The 21,044-nt window shown below is 47.6% G+C and overlaps 3 protein-coding genes across 3 annotated transcripts in view; 2 read left to right on the top strand and 1 right to left on the bottom strand.

Annotated features, from left to right (window-relative positions):
* Positions 1-573: 573 nt before the first annotated feature.
* Positions 574-8,635, top strand: MORN3 (MORN repeat containing 3; the record flags this gene model as incomplete). The annotated part of the gene is made up of 5 exons (XM_080355566.1): positions 574-718; positions 1,344-1,501; positions 3,512-3,671; positions 6,443-6,627; positions 8,564-8,635. 5 exons carry the CDS (start codon positions 574-576, stop codon positions 8,633-8,635), a joined length of 720 nt encoding a protein of 239 aa, XP_080211692.1.
* A 2,526-nt stretch (positions 8,636-11,161) lies between these two features.
* On the bottom strand, positions 11,162-19,210 carry LOC308047140 (calcium release-activated calcium channel protein 1). The gene is made up of 2 exons (XM_080355422.1): positions 18,970-19,210; positions 11,162-12,340 (listed from the first exon to the last, which is right to left on the bottom strand). The coding sequence occupies exons 1-2, from the start codon at positions 19,081-19,083 to the stop codon at positions 11,774-11,776; spliced, it is 681 nt and encodes a 226-aa protein (XP_080211548.1). The 5' UTR covers positions 19,084-19,210; the 3' UTR covers positions 11,162-11,773.
* The window catches only part of LOC308047262 (lysine-specific demethylase 2B-like), a gene marked incomplete at its 3' end in the record, with an annotated part of 84,639 nt that continues 82,520 nt past the window's right edge, over positions 18,926-21,044 (top strand). Inside the window, exons 1-2 of the mRNA XM_080355627.1 lie at positions 18,926-18,997; positions 19,993-20,066. Coding sequence (XP_080211753.1) covers positions 20,046-20,066 — 21 coding nt within the window. The 5' untranslated portion in view covers positions 18,926-18,997; positions 19,993-20,045. The remainder of the gene's footprint in view (positions 18,998-19,992; positions 20,067-21,044) is intronic.

Here is a 21,044-nt window from a genome sequence, read left to right as displayed (position 1 = left end):
GTCCGCAGCCTCCTGGTAGAGAGAAACGTGATTTTTGACCCCTTCTTACACAGCACCTGCAGGAGGGATATGTGCACAGAAAAGGAGCCTGAGCTGCGTTCACTGCCGGGTGTCCGAGGTGCCCCAGATCCTGGTGCTCCCCAGGGACACCGGCCGGCTCCCTGACCTGCTCCGTCTTGTGGATGCTTTCCAGTGTCCTGAGATATTTCCTAGCAAACCATTTGCTTAAACAACCGGAGGAGCTGCCTCCCCGTGCTCCCCGAGGCCTCTGGTGGGCGCTGAGACCGATGCCCATCACAGACCCAACCTCCTGAGACTTACATAACATTCCCTAGCAGGCCAGGCTATTCTGCAAGCCTATTCTCAGATAGTGCTGGTTGGTACTTCAGTATTTTTAGATACCTTCTGTTTGTTGTATCTCTGCTTTACCCTCCAAATCCAGACGTCAATCACTGACTCGGATGTGTATTAAAACATACCTCACAAATAGACTGTTCTGTTCATACCTGCCTTGTAATTTCTCTCTAATATATTGCTGACCACAATTTGTTTTCCTCTCCAGCCACGAAAAATATGCCCATTGTAAAATACCCCAGGGCTCGAGAGCCTCTCTGGTGTGAATGGGACAGGAAAGCACAGAAATGTGGATTAAGACACACGGTCTATGCTGTAAATGGGGATCGCTATACTGGAGAATGGCTGGACAACTTGAAACATGGTAAGACAGATCATTTTGAGAGAAAGTACTGATTTATATGCCTTTACAAAAGTCCCTAGGTGCAGGGAGCAATCAGCAGTTGTTCATGTATTTGTATATGTGTGTGTTTTATATATGCCATGCAAAAATCCGCTCAAACACATTTCTAATGGGCGACTTAAAGAGCTTTTGCATGCACCTAGGGGCAATTACCTGAAATATCTAGATTATAGATGTTTGTACAAAAATCCCCTGCAAACACAGCAAACTGCAGTCAGCCCCACGCACCCTGGCTGCAGCAAAGCCCAGCGCAGCAGGGCTGCTGGTGCTTTGCTGGCCTTGAAAAGCACTTGGCTTCAGGAATATGAATTTATCCTCAAGCTGCGGTGGGTGCTGCAGGACACGGGGCAGGGGAAGGAGACCCTGACCGAGCCCTGAGCAGCCAGAGCAGGACAGGCTTGTTTACAAGCAGTTTTGGAAAGATTTAAGCACATTCAGCAAAGGCCACACAGGAAGCTCCTGATCAAGATTAACGATGCATCCAATTTGGGAAACTAAACTGAATCGCAGACATAACTCGGTGCAGGGAGCCCCGTAAACCCTGAAAACAATGGTCTCCCCATCGCTCCTCTTGTTTGTTAAACAGGTAAAGGCACCCAGGTGTGGAAACGCACCGGAGCTATTTATAGCGGTGACTGGAAGTTTGGGAAGCGGGATGGCTACGGCTCGTACAGCATTCCTGACCCTATAACCAAGGAATACAGGAGGGTGTACACGGGCTGGTGGAAAAATGACAAAAAATGCGTAAGTGAGATTTCTGCGCCTGCCCGAGGTGAAGCAGGGCTCCCCAAAACATGGGCAGAGTTGGGTGTACGCGTGCAAAAAGATCACTTACAATACTGAATTTTCAAATATCAAGGCTGAATTGAAGAGGCTTAGGGAAACAAATATGTGGAACAGGAAAATGAAATCAAAAGGGGGCATGGGCTTAAACTCTGCCAGGGGAAATTTAGGATGGATATTAGAAAGAAATTCTTTGCAGAGAGAGTGGTGAGGCATTGGAATGGCTGCCCAGGGAGGTGCTGGACTCGCCGTCCCTGGAGGTTTTTAAACTGAGATTGGACATGGCTCTTAGTGCCATGATCTAATAAACGGACTGGAGTTGGACCAAGGGTTGGACTCGATGATCTCTGAGGTCTTTTCCAGCCCAGTTGATTCTGTGAAAAGCTCTGGTGTTTAAGCCCTCTGTCCCTGCCCTCCCAGCTTTGCTGCTCCTGAGGTTACATCTCCAGGTCAGACGCTGCAGGAGCTGCGCCGTGTCCCACAACTGGCAATAGGGACGCAGCAGTGAGATTCCAGGCAGAAGCTACAGGAACAAACATTCCCCCCAGGCGTGGGCTCTTAATTTGAACTTGCAGAAAGCCCAGGAAGCTTCAAGAGTAAAAATCCATCATTTATAAAATGCCTAGAATGTTCCGTCACCCATCACGTCCCCTCTGGAAGGGAGGGACCCATCCCACCCATCTGCTACAGCCCCGACCTCCCACCAGCGATCGCCGCTCAGACTCACCTGCAGCTCAGCCAAGCAGGACGAGAGGTTTCGTATCTGAGGTCTTAATCCTCCCACCCATCGCTTCCATTCCTCTCATCCTTGAGGCAGGCGCAGGATCCTGTGTTATAAGCACTGCAGGAAAATGCACCTTCTTCTGGGAGTTTTACAGCATATTAGACAAATGACAGAGTTCTTTTGGAAATTAAGCCTGTCACATAAATCACTGTTTTTTCTAAAGGAAACATAATGAGGAAGTCATCTGGTAAAAATGACTGCAATCCTATGTGCAAAATCCCGGCAGGAATGTTTTCTGATCTGCCAATGGAAACCTTCTGTTCGCCTTTGGGTCTCCTCTTAAATTACATTAATAGCCTCATACACTCTAATTGGCGTGTGGCTCTGTGGCTCCACTCACTTGGATGGAGCTTCCCCTCCTGTTCTTTGAGGAGGTATTTTGGATGACTGAGCTTTGCTGAAAGATTTATCATGACATCCAAATATTCCTAGGGTGTTTTTTCTTCTGCGAAATTCTTCCCTTTATGTCCATGCTGTTTAATATAATTAATGCTCAGCAAAATCAGTTATTTTCAGAACTGACTTTATTTTCTGTTCAGAGGTAAATCAACACTTTACTCCTATGGGAAAACTCGTTTGTAATATGTAAATATTTCTTAGTGGTATCACTCCTTGGTACAGGGGGTACCTAATGACAAACACATGTAAGACAAACACCTCCTGAGGTCCCCGGCAAAACCATTTTAATGGTTAAACACCGCTTAAGAGACTTCTGGTCTGCCCCAGGGCAAGGGAAGGGGTTGCCCAGCCTGGGACACACCGTGTGCAGCATGGTCAGCGTTGAAAGGCACGAAATCCTCATGTTGAGAGACGTGAAATCCCTACATTGAGAGACATGAAATCCCCACATTGAGAGACAGGTCCTTTTAGTGCTGCCTATCCCCAGGCAGGTTTATATACTCGTAAAACTCGCTTTTAGCTAAATATTAGTGGCAATGATGCCAATGATAACACACTGAGATTTAAAGCTGGGGTTTTGTCATGGGAGTAAAAGCATTCGCCAAAACCAATCCTATACCGCTGTCTCTCATTTCCTTCAACACAAGAGCGGCCGCTGGGCTGGGCTGCCAGCTGCCACGTGGAAGAGCGCTAAGCAAGGGTGTATCACAAAAACAATGTCCCAAAATTGAACACTGACCCCTTCAACACAAGAGGCTCCTAAACAGCCATCTCTGTGCCGCCTCCAGGGCTACGGGATGACGTTTTACCCCGGCGGGGAGCACTACGAGGGCGAGTGGAGCGGCGGGCAGCGGAGCGGCTGGGGACGCATGTACTACCAGGACGGGTCCATCTACGAGGGGCAGTGGCTGCAGGACCAGCCCGGCGGGCTGGGGATGCTGCGGCTGCGTAAGTACCGGCCACCCGCACCCCAGGCCTCTGCCTGCCCCCTTTGAGGTATTCGGTGTCGTGCTGCTCTCCAGATAACCCTGCCATCCAGATTTCTGGGTGCTACATGGCCTCTCCCACTGCAGCTTCGCACCAGGGTTGCGGCTGCTCCCCTGCGTCATCCCTCCCCTCCCGGTTTGGGGCTGGAGGCAGCACAAGGGCCAGCGTTGTGCTGCTCACACCAAAACGCATGAAAGCTGAATTTTGCTGTGATTTACATGTAAATGGCTGGGATGGTTAGGGTTAGAGATAATATACTGTTGGGTCAGAGAAGAGCAAATCTCTCTTTTCAAGCCAGGCGCTTTGCCAGCCGTGCTTTCTAACTGCTGCATACCAAAGAGGAGTCCGGTTTCCAGCACAGAAATAAAATAGAGAAGTTTTCTTTTTGAGTTCGCTCCGTCCCCTCTCTCACTTCCGACACTGGCTCAGGTTGAGTGAACACAGGGGTTTCATTAGTACACAATCCCTTCCCAGAAATAACAGCGAGGACATGATGAATTTGGAATGATAGGGGCAATCTCATCATAAAAATAGAAATTTGAAATGTTTTCCCCTTATTTTGCTTGGAGTGTAACACATTTTTTCCCCAAAGCAAAGAATCCAAATCCTTTGCAGTACAAGGCACTGCATTCCAGGAACATTTGAAGAAATATTATCTCCATATTATTATTCATCTATTCTTTTTCTTGAAAGTGATCTCAAGGCTGATAGTTAGCTAAGCAAAGCAGCCAGGAGGAACAAGCCTGACCTTCGCTGCACATCACACATGACTGCGCTCTCTCTGATGACTGTAAAGCCACTTTGAACCGATGACTTGTCCTGATTAAATCAGCACCCACTTCCAGGGGTAACTCCTTCCTCTGATCTCCTTTCCTCCCATCAAAGTCACCCTCGGCGCTGTAAACTGTCCATCCCTCGGGGCCGAGCCATGGCTGATGCACCGTTTCAGAGCCCGGTTGCCTCCAGCGCAGCCTGCAACTGACTGCGAGCTGGATTCCTTTTGGTTAAAATTAGCCGGAGCAATTATTTCATGCCCACAAGCCGAAAGCATTCAGCTCAGCCGCTGGAAGCGTGCCCGCATGCCGGCAGCTTTGCGATGGGGAAAGAAAAGGAGTTCTTCAGTGGAGGTCACGGTGAGCTGCAGCTCGAGATTAAATTGCTTGTAGTGGCAGCGTGCCCGGTGAGGGCGAGCTCGGCTGGAGCACCGCGCCGATTCGCCACCTCTGCCACAGCCCGCTGCCGAACGGCTTTGAAACCAGGGCACTGCGCACCCGTGGGGATGTCGGTTGTGAGCAGTGCAGCCTCAGTCCCCTGGGAAGAGAGGAGATGGGAGCAGCTGAGTGCTGCAGGGCAGCCAGGTGGCTCGATGGCCCCTTCACCCCCGTTTCGGTGGTCTCTGAGCTGTGGCTGGCTGGGCAGCAGCACAGGTTGGTGCTGCAGATGAACACACCACCAGCAAGCTGAGGATAACCATAGCCACTGCTCCAGCCTGCAAAGCAGACCCTGCCCAAAGAGCCCGGCAGCCGCGCTCCCCACAAGCAGTTTTGGTTTCCCCCCCGTCCCCCGGCGCTCTGGCAGTCCCCAGCGCTGTGCAGGGTGCCCTGGTATTTCAGCTACCTCTTGCCACGAAGAATGGCACAATTCAGATGAGACTCAAAGATAGTTCTACTAAGTAATTTGGTCAGAAATCCCCATGTATTTGGCTTAGAAACACTGTGTGTAGGAAGAGTGGGCAGCAGTGGGACTCTCCTGGTAACAGGAGGGTGGCCTAGACATGTCCCAGCCCCAGTATCGCTGCGGGTGTGATGTCCCTTCTCAACCAGCGTCCCTGGTCCCTGGTCCCGTCCCTGGTCCCTGCTCCCCTCCCTGGTTCCTGCTCCCCTCCCTGGTCCCTGCTCCCATCCCTGTCCCTGCTCCCATCCCTGGTCCCTGCTCCCGTCCCTGTCCCTGCTCCCGTCCCTGTCCCTGCTCCCCTCCCTGGTTCCTGCTCCCATCCCTGGTCCCTGCTCCCGTCCCTGTCCCTGCTCCCATCCCTGTCCCTGCTCCCGTCCCTGTCCCTGCTCCCATCCCCTTGCAGCTCTGCTTTCCCTGTTCGTGATTCCTGGATGGCAGCACAGAGCCCAGAAAAACCTCTCTTGACTGGCAGAAAAACACCAAGAGAAGCAGTACAGCTGGAAAAACAGTCTGTAACTCATTGCCTGGGCTGTTCAGACACTCACAGCAATTCTTGCTCTGTAATTCATTGAGGAAAAACATAACTGCAAGTATTATTTGAAATCAAGATTATTTTGACTGGATAACGATCAGTGCTGCTGTTCCTTGCCCAGACAAGCAAACCTCTTCAAGCCAGAAATCCCGCGTGATTTGTTGCAGTGGCAAATCCGAAACTTGTGTCCTATAATTTTTCATGTTGTGAGGAGTGACTCAGCTACTGGTCTTACCCTGAGCTCACTCACTCCACGTATCAGCAGAAAATTAGTATCACCAGGAGAACAGAGCAGGCGAATTCAGTTCCTGTGCCAAGCGGGCAGGCGTGGGCGCCTTCCGCAGCCTTTGCTCCCCGCGGCGCAGCAACCCGGGCACGGCGAGAGCGAAACGGCACGCTGGGCTGCTGCTCCCTCCCAATTACTCAGAGCAGCCCAGGAGATGATTTTCTCTTTGTGTTGGTTGCATTTGTAGCCCCCTAATGAAACGGAGCGAATGTCATGGTCTGTTCATGTATTTAATTGCAGCAAATGAAAATCGGTATGAAGGAAACTGGAAAGATGGAAAGAAGCACGGCCCAGGGAAATTTTTCTACTTGGATAAGGGACAGTTGTTTGAAGGCATCTGGGCAGCAGATATACCAAAATGCGGAATTCTGATCGACTTTGGCAGAGATGAAGCTCCTGCCCCTACTCAGTATCCAATCCCGAAGGTAATTGCTTGGAAATTTCATTTTTGCTGGTGATGTTTGCATTCACCAGCGCTCGGGGCAGCTCTCCAGGTAGCATTTCACTCTCCAAGCGATTACCCCCCAGCTCAGGAGGCTCAAGCTCAGAGGCTTTTGGCCAGCGGTGTCCTAAATGGCCCCGGAGGGACAAACATCCCGTCCAGCCACCGCTGGAGCCTCCCACTCACCTACATCTGAAAAAATGCCGTTCTCATGCACCAGAACTGCTTAGAGACCTGAAGCAGCACAAAGGAAACGGGGACAATAGAGGCAGAGACAATAGTGGGATTTGCGTCAAAACCAAATGATTTCACCGAGCCGAACAGTTAAAGCTGACTGCACCTCACCGACACCTGGGCAGCTGCAGTGCTAACGTCAGGTATTTCCCTTAGCAGGCACCCCAAGCCAGGGCCTCGTCTGTGTCCAGGGGGGTTGGGGGACATGCGGAGCAGATGGGGTGTCTGAGAGGTGACAGGCTCTGCTCCCCCTGTCCCATAAGGGTGACACAAGCTGTAGAGAAACAGCCAGTACCCATCGCCCAAAGAGTCAGTGAACGCAGGATGGGGCACACAGAGCCCTGGGCCGCCAGGCTGGCACGTGCCCCATCGCTTTGGCACAGGAACCGGAGGGGAGAGCCTGTCCCCAACTCTGTGCCTTCGGAGGAGCACAGGGGACACGGCTCCAAGGGACACAGCTGGCCAGGTGTCTTCAGCTTGAATCCCAGTGCATGAAACACAACGCAATCACGGTTACTGCAGGATACATGTGGGGAAGCTCCTTTTTGCTTAGAGCCGAGCAGACCCACGCGGGGTGACCACACTGCGTTACCCCAGTGACAGCGGTGAAGCTCCACGGACGGGCTTGTTGCAAATGATATTGGGCATGTGCAGCTACCGACAGACACAGCAGAGATGTATCTCCGCTTCCCTTAATCGTTCAAATCTGGTTTCTATAGCAAGGGCCCTTTGAGCACGGAGATTTTTGACAAGCCAGTTAATCCTGTAAGTCCTAGGCACACCCACAGCAGTGCAGAATAATAAACATCAAATACTCACCAGGGAAAAACAAGCTCCATTTCGCAAAAGAGTGAAAGGAGAAGCACTTCTGTAGCTAAAAATATTTACCTAACAAGGCTTGTCAAAGGTCAGCCCAGAACAACCCAGCCCTGGGCTGAATTGCCACCTCACTAATGCAGAACGTTCAAGTCTGTGGCTGTTTATTTAACTCCCTTAAGACAAAGTTATGAGCCAATTTTCTTCTGCTCTGCAAGCAAAAAGCAAGCACCAGCTTTCACTGTTGTTATTGTGCTTTCCATCAGAAGAGATTTATTGATCTCAGAATGTGAAGTAACAGATAAAAGGAGGAAAATTGACTTCAGATTTTCATAAACCTTTTGCCAAATTACTGTCGCAAGCAGCCACTGGACTAAAGTCAGCTTCTGCTGAGCTTCTGTGCGGGAGAAGCGTCACTGCTTGTCTTCATTAGCAAATACGAGCAACAAAAAGGACAGAAAACGGCTGAAAACTAGAGAGAGATTGTCACAAACTTTGATAGAATCCAGTGAGGGTGATGGGGTTGTGTCGAGGCAGGATTTGAACATAACTGCAGACGGGGAAAGACAATGTGGTGGACTTGGGGTATCTGCTGTTATTATTGGAGCCAAGGCTTTGGAAGGTGTAACAAAGACAAGGACTGGATGTTTTCTGCCTGGGAGAACACCCAGAGCTATTTCAAGGAGATGAAGTGATGTTCAATGTGCTAATAAAGTTAGGAAAGTGTAGCAAGGTTTCCAAAAGAGTAATTGAAAGGCTGCAATATAAACTAACGTCCTGATACACGGGAGAGTCTCTGTTAATCGTGTCTATAAACCTTAAGCTTCTTCAATGACACTGCATAACGGATTTGTGTTCTTTCTATTTAGATTGAACTGGCTGATCCAGATGGTGTTTTAGCAGAGGCCCGGGCGATGTTTGATGACAGCCAAGATGAATAACCGGATGCTGAAGATAAAAAAAGATGCAAGATAAGAGCACGATCCGGGGGTTACTTACTCATTTGAGTCTGAAATCCACACTCTGGTGTGTGGTGTGGGGGTCGGGGTCACTTTTCCCTCCAGGGTACCCACGTTTACTTCACGCTGTGGGTGGTTTTGCTCAGGGGCCACCTCCCCCCACTCTTATTTTGGATAAAGAAAATAGTCCCAAGATTTAAGCAGCGCTGACAGAAGGAAAAGCACATTAACTACCTCATATTTATACCTGCCTGCACAAAGAGGAAATTTTATCTTCATATTATGCACATTCACGAGATCCTCAGAAACACAGCTACGATTTACACAATATAGTTGAAGAGATAAGGCATATAGAGAAAATAAGCATATTGCAGGCCTGTAGATAACAAATAATTGGCAACAATTGAGTACATTTTATTGCATTACAGTATTTGAGATCTAAATAAGTGATATACAATAACCGATGTTTAAAATGCTTGAGGTAAATGCGTAATACCATTAGTATAAATAAGGGATAAAACCCAAATTCTAAGTGCACTCTTAACCTTCAGATCCGTGTGTGTGGGTCTGGTCGGTGCATGGGGCACAGAGCGTGCCCAAGGTGTAACTTCCGCGACCATTTCCACAGCTGGAAAATGAAACATACTTGATATCATGGCTTAAAGTGCAGAAAACAGTCAGAAAAGCAGCTGTAATAACAGCTCAATTAGTTCAGAACCTACCAGCTCGACAAAGTGAAAAAGAAGGTTGTCCCATTAGCTTCTAATTCTGTATTTCCTAAACAAACCCAAAACCTCCACACTCCTCTGTCACTTTGTAAAAGATCCACACACAAAAAGAGAATTCAGCTACTTATCCTGGTCAGCACAGAATTTTACAAAATAAACTTGGAAAATACATCTTCTGCACTTCCATTCAAAATAATGTAACTTTAAAATACACAGTTTATGGACAGAAGCCAATTTTTAAGCCTGACAGCACCTTTGTAACCTTTTTCTCTAGTATGAATATGGAGTCAGGTTTTCTTCCTTTATGGGGGGTGATTTAAGAGTCTTTTTTCCACAAGACGGGATGGGAATTCCAGGAAAGGACGGGAAAATACATTTTGTGCCTACTACTAAGATTTTGGAATGCTGCTTCATTAATGCCTTTACTAACATAACCCTTCCCGTGCTCCATCAATGAACACCTATGGGACTGTAGCCACAATTATCATCATCATCATCAGATTTACAGCAGTAATAGAATATACTCGAAGCACAATGTAATTAATGGCAGAGCTGGAGAAAATCCAGTTTGGCCTCTGGATGCTGGAAGGACTTGTGAAAACGGCAAGTGGAAAGCTGTTCTCTGCTTGTGAACCAAGATCGCCACTGAAAACAAACCCCCAAAAAAGTGCAGCAGGTTTTTTATGGTTGTTTTTCAGAATACGAACACACTACGGGCAACCTCGTCAACACTTCCCACTGTGTGGTGGTGCTGACCTGAGGAATCGGTCCCGTTCGCTTCATGAGGGTGCTGGAGCAGCAAACACACTGCCAGCCTATGTGGACACATCCTGCTGCTTGTCAATACATCAGATAACCTGAGGGAGGTCGGGCACAGGACACCGCGTTCAGCCCAGGTCGGTCGGGTACAGCTCCGCCGTGTTGTCACGTTCACTCCTCTCTAATTGCAGACTCCCAGATTCCTGTTCCACAGTGTTAGCTACAGTAGGAAGCCAAGTTTTGTTCTGTTAGACCTGAAACCTGTCTCAGGTTGTGTTCAAAAAACAGCTTTTACCCATTAAAGCCCAAAGCTGCTCCACAGAAGAACCGCATTCCAAAGAATTCTGCTTCCAGACACAGCCAGAATGACGGACGCGGCCCAGGACAGCTGCTGCAATCTCTCTTGGACAGGCCTCTTATCTAAGAGACCAAATGGAAGTTTTTACTTAAAGAAGAAATAAAAACACCCCAGCACAGTAGCCTCATTGTCACAGACGTGTGTCTGAAAGTAAGCAGCAATATTAATCACAAGGAACCTACTGTCATAAATAAATGTACATAGCAGTAGTCTTTCAGGTCTTTCGGAAGCAAAAAGAACGTGTAACAAGTTATTAAATACAACACTTCACCAAGAAGACTTTTTCTAAACAAGGAAGACCAAGGCAGAGCTAATTACTTGGGAATCCAATGCAGAGAAAGCACCTTTTGCTGCTTGTATCTGAGGATTTATTAAAAATATATTTTTAATAGAAAAGTACAAAATAGTTACTACTTTGGCTTGGAAAAAAAACCCAGCAGTGGTTCTGATTTTCAAGCAAAAAAAAATATCCAGTGGTAATTTCCATCTAGTTCCTTCTTTTTAAAAAAAGATTCCTAAATGGGAAACAGGCAAATCTATCTCTTCAGATAATATTTGCCAGCTCTTGAGAACTTTAAAACAGTTATTGCTTTTATTTTCTTCCAAGGAAGAGTAGAGTAGAGTCTCATTCCTACTCATGTGGCCATACCACATTGCAGTAAAACTAGTCATGGGTGTTTAGCAAGTTATAAAATGTGTAACTACCAAGGGGAAAAGGCATTGGAGAAATCAGTGAAGTCATAATTACTTGGCAGCAAAACATACTGGGGGAAGTGGTGGGAAAGCTTTCACTTCTACCATCTGTCAGGCTTTCCAGAGAGAACAGCGCTAGCACCAAAACCAAGTGCTAATTGCTGCACATCCCAAGTAATTTGTATCATGCCACGCAATATGGATCGGACAAGCAGTATCTTCTAGTAAATGCCAACATCAAACAAAGAGAAAAGACAAGCTTCTCTACCCATCTCTAACAAACAGCCCAATTTACAGTGCTATTTTCCAGGAGTTCGTACAGCCACCATTCAGCATCTGCAAGAAGCAACCTGACAGCGCTCACGGGAGGGACGCACGTGCCGTGCGAGCACGGCCCACCGCCCGTTCCTCCGGTGTCAGCCAAAAGGTTACGAAAGGAACGTTTATCCTCTCTAAAGGGTTAGAACAACATTTATAACCTCTCTTTAAACAGTAATCAACAGTTCGAGGACTTGATCCGCAGGGGAGTCAACATAACAAGGCAGAAGCAGTATAGTGGGTTTATTTTCTGTAAGTACAGGTTTATGGAAAATGGGTAACAGCCGAGGAGATGGTATCACCTCTGTGATCCAGTTGATCCTGGAGCCGTGCAAATTCAGCAAGTTCATTCAGTTCCTGGAATTGCCTGTCTGTTTTATGGCTCACCAGTGACCTGTAGAAGTGGACTGCAAAGACAATGAATATCAGTCCAAAGGGAACCATGATAGACGTGGATGCAATGGCTGCTGCCTGTCCTGATGTGATTGTAGAACTGTTGTTCTGGTTTGGATTATCAGATTGCTTCTTTAAAGGAAGAAACTTCACCCAACACAGTAACACCACCTCTGCAAGAAAGAGCAAAGTCCCAATGACAGTAGAAAATGCCCACGCGAGCTCAATGTGCCGATGCATACGCTCATGAGGAGACTCCTTGACAGAGTTGAGATTATGGACATTGCTAACGGCCTCTATGTTTGGGAGAATGCAGGTACTTATCATGAGTGCAAAGAGGTGAACGGCCACGAGGACGGTGGTGCAGGCACTGAAGGCTATCAGGAGCCCTTGAGGGTGGTCATCTTCTGAGTTTATCTGAACTTCTACCATAGCCACCTGAAAAGGACAGAAAGAGATCCAATTACCTACAAGTTATTTGCATAGAGATGATTTTAAGTTCAAATCACGTTTCCAGAAGATCATCTGATCCAGACAAAATAATATCCCGCATTTAAATTTCTCTCTGTGTCAATCTGCACCCTTTTCATTAGGTCCAAATTTAGGTCTGAGCACGGGCCACCGTTTTCACACTCACTGTTTGGTTACAGAGCAAACCACCAGTACACACAACAGCTCTTCACGGCACAACCACCTCGTCTCCTCCGCTCATCCCAACAGCTGAACTTTGTGATCGACATACTTGGGACTCCTAAGGTGAAACATTTATTCTTTTCTGTCTTATATTGGACAGGCAGCTTTTGATCTTTTACTAGAAACTTTGCTGGGTATTAGAAAAATGTGTCCCATACATATGTAGAAGGAATATTGCAAGAAGTCTTTTGAAGTTGTTACCTGTAACACGAAAGCCTGTGAAGGCAGCAGGCTGCCCACCGCAGTCCTGATGGCTCTTCTTGGATTTTTAAGTTCTGAAGAGCAGAAGCCTCTCAATAGAAAGAACAACTTTCCATGGGGCTCCCAGCTATATTTTTGCACTCAAAACAAGTATTTAAGCAGACTCTAGAACAAAGATCCAAACCAAAGATGCAAACCTCGTTATTTTGCAAGATCTGAGCCAAGCTACATCTAGTGCAGGATCCCACTTTCTTATGCTCCCAGAACCAGCACGTTCCAGGACACCAGAACTCTTAACTGCTAACACACCAACATACTAAGCTGAGGGGTTTTTTCAGACATGTTTCAACAGGCATTCAAGGCCATTTGCCAATATTTTAATGCCTTTATTGAAAGCTTTAATTGTCATAAGCCAAACCACCCAGCCAAGTAGCAAACAGTTTCCAAGTGTTACAAGAAACTCAACAAAAAGTTATGTTATAATATATAAATGCATATACAATTCTTACTCAAAGTCTTAAAACACAACGTACCAGTTGTCTTGGAGATACTTTCCATTTCAACAGAGCATCAAGAAGAAATCTTTTTTCCTCTTCTTACCCTAGCCTGAGCTGAAAAGCTAAATAATTACATTTAATCTCAATGTACCTGTTTCTGATTTAGCTATAATTATATGCATGATGTTAAAATATTGCAAGAAACCAAGTTAAATTAATTAGCCTTCAGATCCTCGGCCGGCTCTGTGTCTAGATAAGCACTGACAGAATCACAGGGACAACTGTTACAAGGAGACGTCTAGACCAGGAATCCAAGTCTTCCTGGGTTAAAAAGATTTCATTTAAACACTGCTGGGTGTTTCCCAAGAGTGACCCCAAGAGTACCAACAACCATTACACACTGATGGAATGGCTTAAATGGGAGTCTGAACGACCCAAGCAAGGCTTCGGTTTGTATGGCTGCAAACAGGTTAGTACAGACCCGCTTTGCGGAGATGGTTGAGGAGGTAGGTCCCAAACCACCTCTCAGAATAAGAGTTTTCTGAAATCTAGCAAGACTGTGGTTGTTTCTTCACCCTTGTTACAATTTACCCCACGAGCAGGAAGGGCGTCACTTCCTTCAGCTCAAACCACAACACACAGTTACTTACTGTAATTCCAAGTGTACTCTCTCAATAACAACAATGGTGGGCAGCACCATCACCACTTCACAGGTAGACTACAGTGGCTGCAAAAATACCTCTATTGACGCTGAAGGGATCACAGCTTTGTAGGCTCAGCCCTCCGAAGGATGAGTGTAAGAGCCCCCACTTGGACTTCCAAGACAGACACACCAGGTGCAGCTCCACAACACACCAACAACTCTCTGCAGACCACAAGTTCTCCAGAAAGGGAGTTGGATGTTTTCTTTAAATGGAGCAATGAGAAAATGTGATAGAAGCTAGAGGGTACGTGCATAAAAACCAAAAGACACAAGGGAGTTTTTCACGGGTTCACAGACAGGACAGAAACGATGATGGTGACGCCAACGAGCTGGACAGAGACACCCATGAGCAAAGAGAAAATGCACCAAGTTGCAGTTGTAACTGAGACTGCGTCAGAAAGACAAAAAAGCAAGAAAACACTTCTCTTTTTTTATTCATTCAGGATTAATAGATACTTCAGAACTCACTTCAAACAGAGACTTTTGGGGAGGTCGTAGGATGCAGAATGCCTGAAAGATTTCAGTCTACTAAAGTGCATGGAAAGTCTCCGGGGAGGCACAGCAAAGCCTCCTTGTGCTCATGCTTGGCAGAGTAACTCCAGCTTGACCCTGAAGTGAAAAATCAGTTCATGTTTTCTGTCTCCTGCAACTGTCAAGGAAGCTAATTTGGGAACCATTGCAGTAAAAACTAGCAGAAAAACTGCCAGCTCTTTTCAGTCTCAAGTCTCTGTTCTTTACTTCCTGGGCCAAGCTTGAGCCAGGCACCTAAAACAAAAAGCCCCATTTTTCATTCTGAGGCCCCTTGCCTGTTTTCAAACAGCGATACAAAGCATCACAAGTTCTTCTCCCCTTTGCTCATGCTCCAAAATGCATAGACCACAACTGCTCTGGTAAGGTAACACTCGCAAAACCAGGGTCCTGGTGAGCTCAACCGGTATGACCCAAACCCATACAAAGAATTCATAGGGACGTGCTGATGTTTCACGCAGGATGTTTTCCTGTGTCATCTCACAGTTTCTATACTGGTTCAGAAGACAGGCCCCCCCACATCTGCACAGTATCCAATATACTTGAGCACCTTCTCCTTCACCACTTTCCAAGCTTCTTTGACCAAAATCAAGCATGATCTTGACTGTGCAGCTCTGGTGCTGCAGGCATCCCGTCTCACTGCACTATCATGGAATAAAGCAGGTTGGAAGACACCTTAAGAGGTCATCTGGTCTAATCCCTGGCTCACGGAAGAGCTAACTTTAACTTCAGATCACCCTGCAGATACGACTGACAGATTTACTACAGCCCTTGACAAAGCTGTAAATCTAAAATGCAGCTTCTTGGCAAAATTAAAGGACTCTGGTGACATTAGGATGCAGGACCATAGTTCACGTAAGCCTAAAGAAGGTGGGCATGCAGGTGCTTTCAAAGACAACTGATTTGAACACAGAATCACGTTAAGGCTTCTGACAGCTCTGGATTTCAGAGTCATGGCAGCCTGAATACCAGCGTATTGCAAGAAATTCAACAACTTGCCCACCAGAAGAATCCACATTTCAGTTTTATTTAACATTTAATATCCTGAAATAGATTCATTTCACTTGTGTATAACGCTTCAGACCAGAGTGGCAACAAAAGGTTGCTTTCATGCCTGAAACAGAAGGAACCTTTCATATGTGGGAAGATTATTCAGAGCACAGTTCTAACCTGTAAGTGCAATAGTAATGTAAAAGGTGAGCGGTGGCAGAAGCCAAGAAACTAGGACTGTAATGCTTTCCTGCAGGTTACAAAAATGCAGCCCTGGTGACAAAATGATGCTGACAACCCAGCTTAATTGTCCAAACACAACCAAGCTACCAGCAGCCTGTCTGCACTGGAGCGCCTGACACCGCTGCTGCCGGTGGGGATGAGCGAGTGCTCGCAATATTGGATACAATCTGCAAAATATTTCCGGCGTTCAGATAAACTGGATTAAGAAATAAAGACAGGCATGGAGGGAAAAAGACAATCATACATCAGTAACGGGGGTATAACACAGAAGCAAGAAATACTCGGTGGTGCACGGAGGGAGCCCTCTGTTCTTTCATGGACTACACATACACTACAATCTACAAACTCATCACCTCTCGCTATTTGAGAGTTGATATTACTTGTTGACCCCATAAACTGGAAAAGTGTACTCAATGCAAGACTGTAAACTTAAGGCATATGTCCCTGGCTGATAGCGTCCATGGAAACCTGCACAAGGGAACTGCTTGGGTTCACCCTGGGAGCTTCCCTGGAACACCAGTTTCCAATCAACGTGTTTCCAAAGCTGACACGCAGCGGCAAACCACGATGTGCGTAGCTCTAAAACAAAACTAAGTGTAAAATGGGCTTTTAATCAGTCTTATCCGTGGAAGCATAACACTTCTGAGTTTGAAACCTGGTTGAGCATTACATACTCTGCACGTCAGTGACCAGGGCAGTCTCTTGACTTGGGCCATGCATCACTTAACCAGGGTACGCTAACTAGTCTTCAGGGAATAAACTCTGCAAAATGGCTGCAGTCATACACAAAATTAGGACAAATAAAGTTGAGCAGGGATACACTTAGCTCATGGCAGAGGATGCAAGTTCTGTTTATTTAAGCGCAGGGATGAATGGGGCTGGCATGGAAACGAGCACATTCCGGACAATTCCCATCAATTTGCTGGGTGGTCCTGGATGTGTCATTTAGACTCTTCCTTGTGTTGATAAGGAAAACAGAGGAACAATGATGCTTAATTGCTGTTGTAAGCTTCAGATCCAAGACTAGATTGTACTTTAGCAGCATTTTGTTCAAACATCAGGTGCCAAAGAATCTGCTGAATTTGATAAACAATGCATAGATGTGACAGAACTCTGCTTTTCAAGTCAGAGTTGTGAAGGACAACTTCAAAAGATAAGCGAAGTTATTCAAAAGAAATCTAAAAATACTTGAAAGTTAAGTCAGCTCTTCTGAAAATAGATTAGGAAGTCTCAGCTACAGGACCATCTGTCATAGCAAAACCAACGAGGCTACAAGTTGATTTCCAGCGAGATCTTGTTAAAGCGAAAAACAAAAGTGAATTTTTTTGAGAGGGGTAACATCCGGAAAATGAAAGTACGATGAATGTTCACACATAACATTCCTGGCAACTAGAGATTGTGTTGGTAGGAACGAATGGCTTTTCCCTGAAACATCCTAAACAACATCAATTCAAAAGCAGCAGTTTTCAGCTGCAGGACACTGAACTCCTGGAACTCTTCTAAAGCACCGAGAAACAAGTAGAAGCAGCTTCGTCTCATCCATCCGTGGGACAGAGAGTTCACATAGCATATATTTAGAGAAAATCCAAACGGATTTAAGAGATTAAGTATGACTTTTAAATAATAATATTTTATTTATACAGACGCATAAAATTTGTAAAAGCCATCAAGCTACAGGGTGAGGTTTCTTCCTGTGTTCTTTCTCTCCACGTAAAAGCTTGACCCAAGAAACCACCCCGACAAACTGCTCTGACCCAGGAGAACGGGCGCACAACAAGGAAAACTCATTAGCAGACACGGGGTATGATCTACCAGCCTGATGCATGTTACCCAAGGAGAACCAACTCAAATATGCCGCTGCACTCACACAGCCGCCTGTCAGTCACCCGAACCCCCGGCCACCGTCACCCCGAGGAGTTCCAGGCTGTTTTTAGTCATTGAAGGAGGCCGGTGACATTTATTTGACCGTCAGAAGCTGCTGCAGCCCGGCTGCTGTTTTCAAACAGCATCCTCGGACTGTAACAATGGCTCTTAAGGGGAATATATTTTATGGGTGAAAATACCTTGGGAAAAGTGGGGCAAAAATCAACCCAAAACATATCAGAGCTGTACAATTCGGTATTTACAACTATGAAGCATATGTAACACGGATGGAATAAAGGGGCTGACGGCAGAGTTAGCAGCTTAGTATGTTAGAGGACAGGGCATACGAAGAGGCTTGTAAATTACCGTATTTCAATCTTTCTGCAGCTTTGACATAATTAGGATTACTGGACTACGTTTCCATACCAAACCCGAAACGAAAAAACATACCAACAAAGACGACATTTCGAAAACATGCACAGAACTCCAAACTAAGCAACACTCCAGATTTCCTTAAAGAAACAAGTTAAGAACATCGTTAACTGCAGACGACTAATGACGGATGTAATGAACCAGGGGGACACCGCCAATTTGATCAGTTTATTTCCTTAATTTACCTAAAAGTAGCTCAAGCGCAGCCCCGCTTGTGTCCAGGTGCCGGCTGTGCCCTGGGGAGAGCGCGGGGGCACCAAGGACTTGGTGCTCCTGGTATCGGAGCGCCGAGCGAAATGAAAAATAATAATAACTTATGAAAAACATGCTGATATCCACATTTACAGCACTCTACACGGTACCCCATGAGAGCCAGCGGGAGGAACGTGTGATTCCTGGCACGCCGAGCATCCTCCGCGCGAAAAATGAGCGAAAAACCCCAAAGCAGCACGAAGTAGCGGAGCCGTTCGGCGGAGATGCAGCCGTGAGGCAGCGTCTGCCTTGGGCATGACAGCTCTCCGCACAACACCGGCTGCCCATGCGAGTTCCCGGGCTCCCCAACCCCGCTGCTCCCGGGGCAGCACCGGCGCCTCCTCCCCGGCCCGGCCCGGCCGCCCTGGCCCGGCTGCCCGGAGGGCTGGGAGCCGGGGCGGGCCCGGCGAGCCCGGGAAGAGGCGCCAGGACCCGCCCCGCTTCCCGCCGCCCCGGGTGCCACACGCCGCCTCAGGGGCCGCGCTCGTCCCCGTCCTCCCCCCGCCCCGCTGCAGCCACCAGCCCGGCGGGAGGCAGCGAGTCCTCCGGTCGGAAAGAGGAGAAGCGGCGGCAGCGCTCCCCGCAGCCGGCTCGCTGCTGCTGCCGGGGAGGCCGCGGGCCGCCCGCCAGAGCCCCCTGCCCGCCGGGCGGAGCCGGGCGCTCACCATGGCGAAGCCGGAGAGCAGCGCGGAGGTGCGGCTGGAGGCTTTCAGCTTGGCGCGGCTCAGGTAGAGCTTCCGCCAGGACAGCGCCTGCATCGAGTGCTCGTTCAGGCTCATGGGCTCCGGGGGCGGCGGGCTGAGGAGCGGAGCGGGAGGGACAAGGCGGCCACGGCGGCTCCTTCCGGCGGCAGAGCGAGGGCACCAGCTGCGCTAACACCCCATGGCGCCCGGCGGCAGCTCCTGCCGGTGCTGGGGCCGCGCCTGCCGCCGCGCCGCTGCGAGCCTGCGCCCCGCCGGGCACCGCCCCACTGGGCGGCCCGGCCCGGCCCCCGGCCCCGCTCCGCCTCGGCCGCTTCCCGGCAGCCCTCGAGGGAGCCTGAGGGCGGGCGGGCGTCGTGCTCCGGAGGCCCCTTCCCGCCGCGGCGCTGAGGGACGCGCGGCCTCCTCGGTGCTGCGTCGGGGGGAGACGCGGCCCCTCAGCGGGTCTGCCCTGGGCGAGCCCCCGCAGCGAGGCCCAGCGGTTCCCGGGGTGCGGCCTCCGGGCGGCTGCGGCGGCGGGTGAGCAGGCGGAGGTTGGGGTGTTGTTGGCTGGAATCTGTCGTTTGTCAGGCAGCTCTGCACGGCCCTGCCCGGCGGGGCGCCGCTCCGGGACGGGCTGTCCCCTGCTCCTCGCTGCCTTCCCTCACAGCACAACCACAGCACCATCTCTCCCCGCCTTCCTTCTTCAGCCTCCCCTCCGAAGAAGCTTAAAACGTTTAACCTACATCTGTCCTGCACATCTGAAACAGTCTGAGCACCCACCCTCGCTTCCAATTAAAATTGATACACCCGTTTGTTACATAATTAAGGTTTTCATTGCCATCCCAGAGTTTCTGATAAACTTGTTTTTTTATCAGCAAGCAGTTGATAAAGTTGATTAAGCAGAACATTTCAACAGATACATATGGCAGTGTTGAAAGGATTTTTTTATTACCATGTTCATGCAACCCCGTTAAACCATTTTTTTTTTTCTCATGTATTTTACAGAGGGAAAAAATGAGGCATAGAGCAGATCTGCACAGCGAGTACATGGTACAGTTATGAAGATGATTTCTGAAAAGGTGAGGCTTATTACAACACTTGTGCCACATCAAACTTGTGGGTCTGGAGAATTAAGGGACATGTAAGAAACTTGTTGATTTCTAGTAAGAAAATTTCTGATTTTAACATGAGAAATAATACTGGACAAGGATTCTTTTACTCTTCACAGGCATATGGATGGTCACATTTGAGCTGAATCATTGCAATGCTAGTTCCATTGGAAATCAAAATCTTTGGTGATTTCCTATTTTTGCATTGAAATTTTCCACCTTATGTCCACACAGGAAAAATGCAGCAGTCTTTTACCATTTTTGCTTTGTTCTTCACACCTTTCTCTGATTTGCAAGCTCGTTCATTTACTTATGCACAGTAAAGGTGATGACAGGCTATACCATCACAGGTCACTTAATGCTTTTCATTTACATGGCATTCTTTTAAGAAAGACTTAGTTAAAACATCCAGGAAAAAAAAAATCTTAACTATTTGAAGTCTTTGGAGGCATTCCCAGAAACTACCACTTCTTACCACGTAGATTTGATCTTAATTCTTCCTCAATAAATAAACAGAGTCTTCTTGCTATAAACAACTTTGGTTAGATTTTTATCTACAGGGCCATTAAAACACCTCTGTAGGAGAATGAGTTTGACTTAGTCTTTCCATAAAAGCCTTTGCTGTTGTATGAAATGGACTCCAAGGAGTGTTTGCCCCCTGCTTTCTGTTTTATGGGTGACAGTAGTACTCTATAGGATCCACTTGAGTGAAAGTCCAGCCTAAGTTAGCATTATAAAATATTACTCTGTTTGGTGTGCTTTAATTCTTAAAAAAATAAAAGCTGTAAGACCTCATCACCACAATCAGCTTTTTCTGTCTCCCACTGATGCCTTAGGCTAAGTCTGAGCACCACATTGCAAAGCGATGACTAACAAGCATATTGTGATTTCATTACCACATTTTACTTGGGAGATATGATAACCATCAAAAAAACAGCAATGTAAAAC

Source organism: Nesoenas mayeri, assembly GCF_963082525.1.
Source record: "Nesoenas mayeri genome assembly, chromosome: 17".
Lineage (NCBI taxonomy): Eukaryota > Metazoa > Chordata > Aves > Columbiformes > Columbidae > Nesoenas > Nesoenas mayeri.
This window is presented reverse-complemented; position numbering and strand designations above follow the sequence as displayed.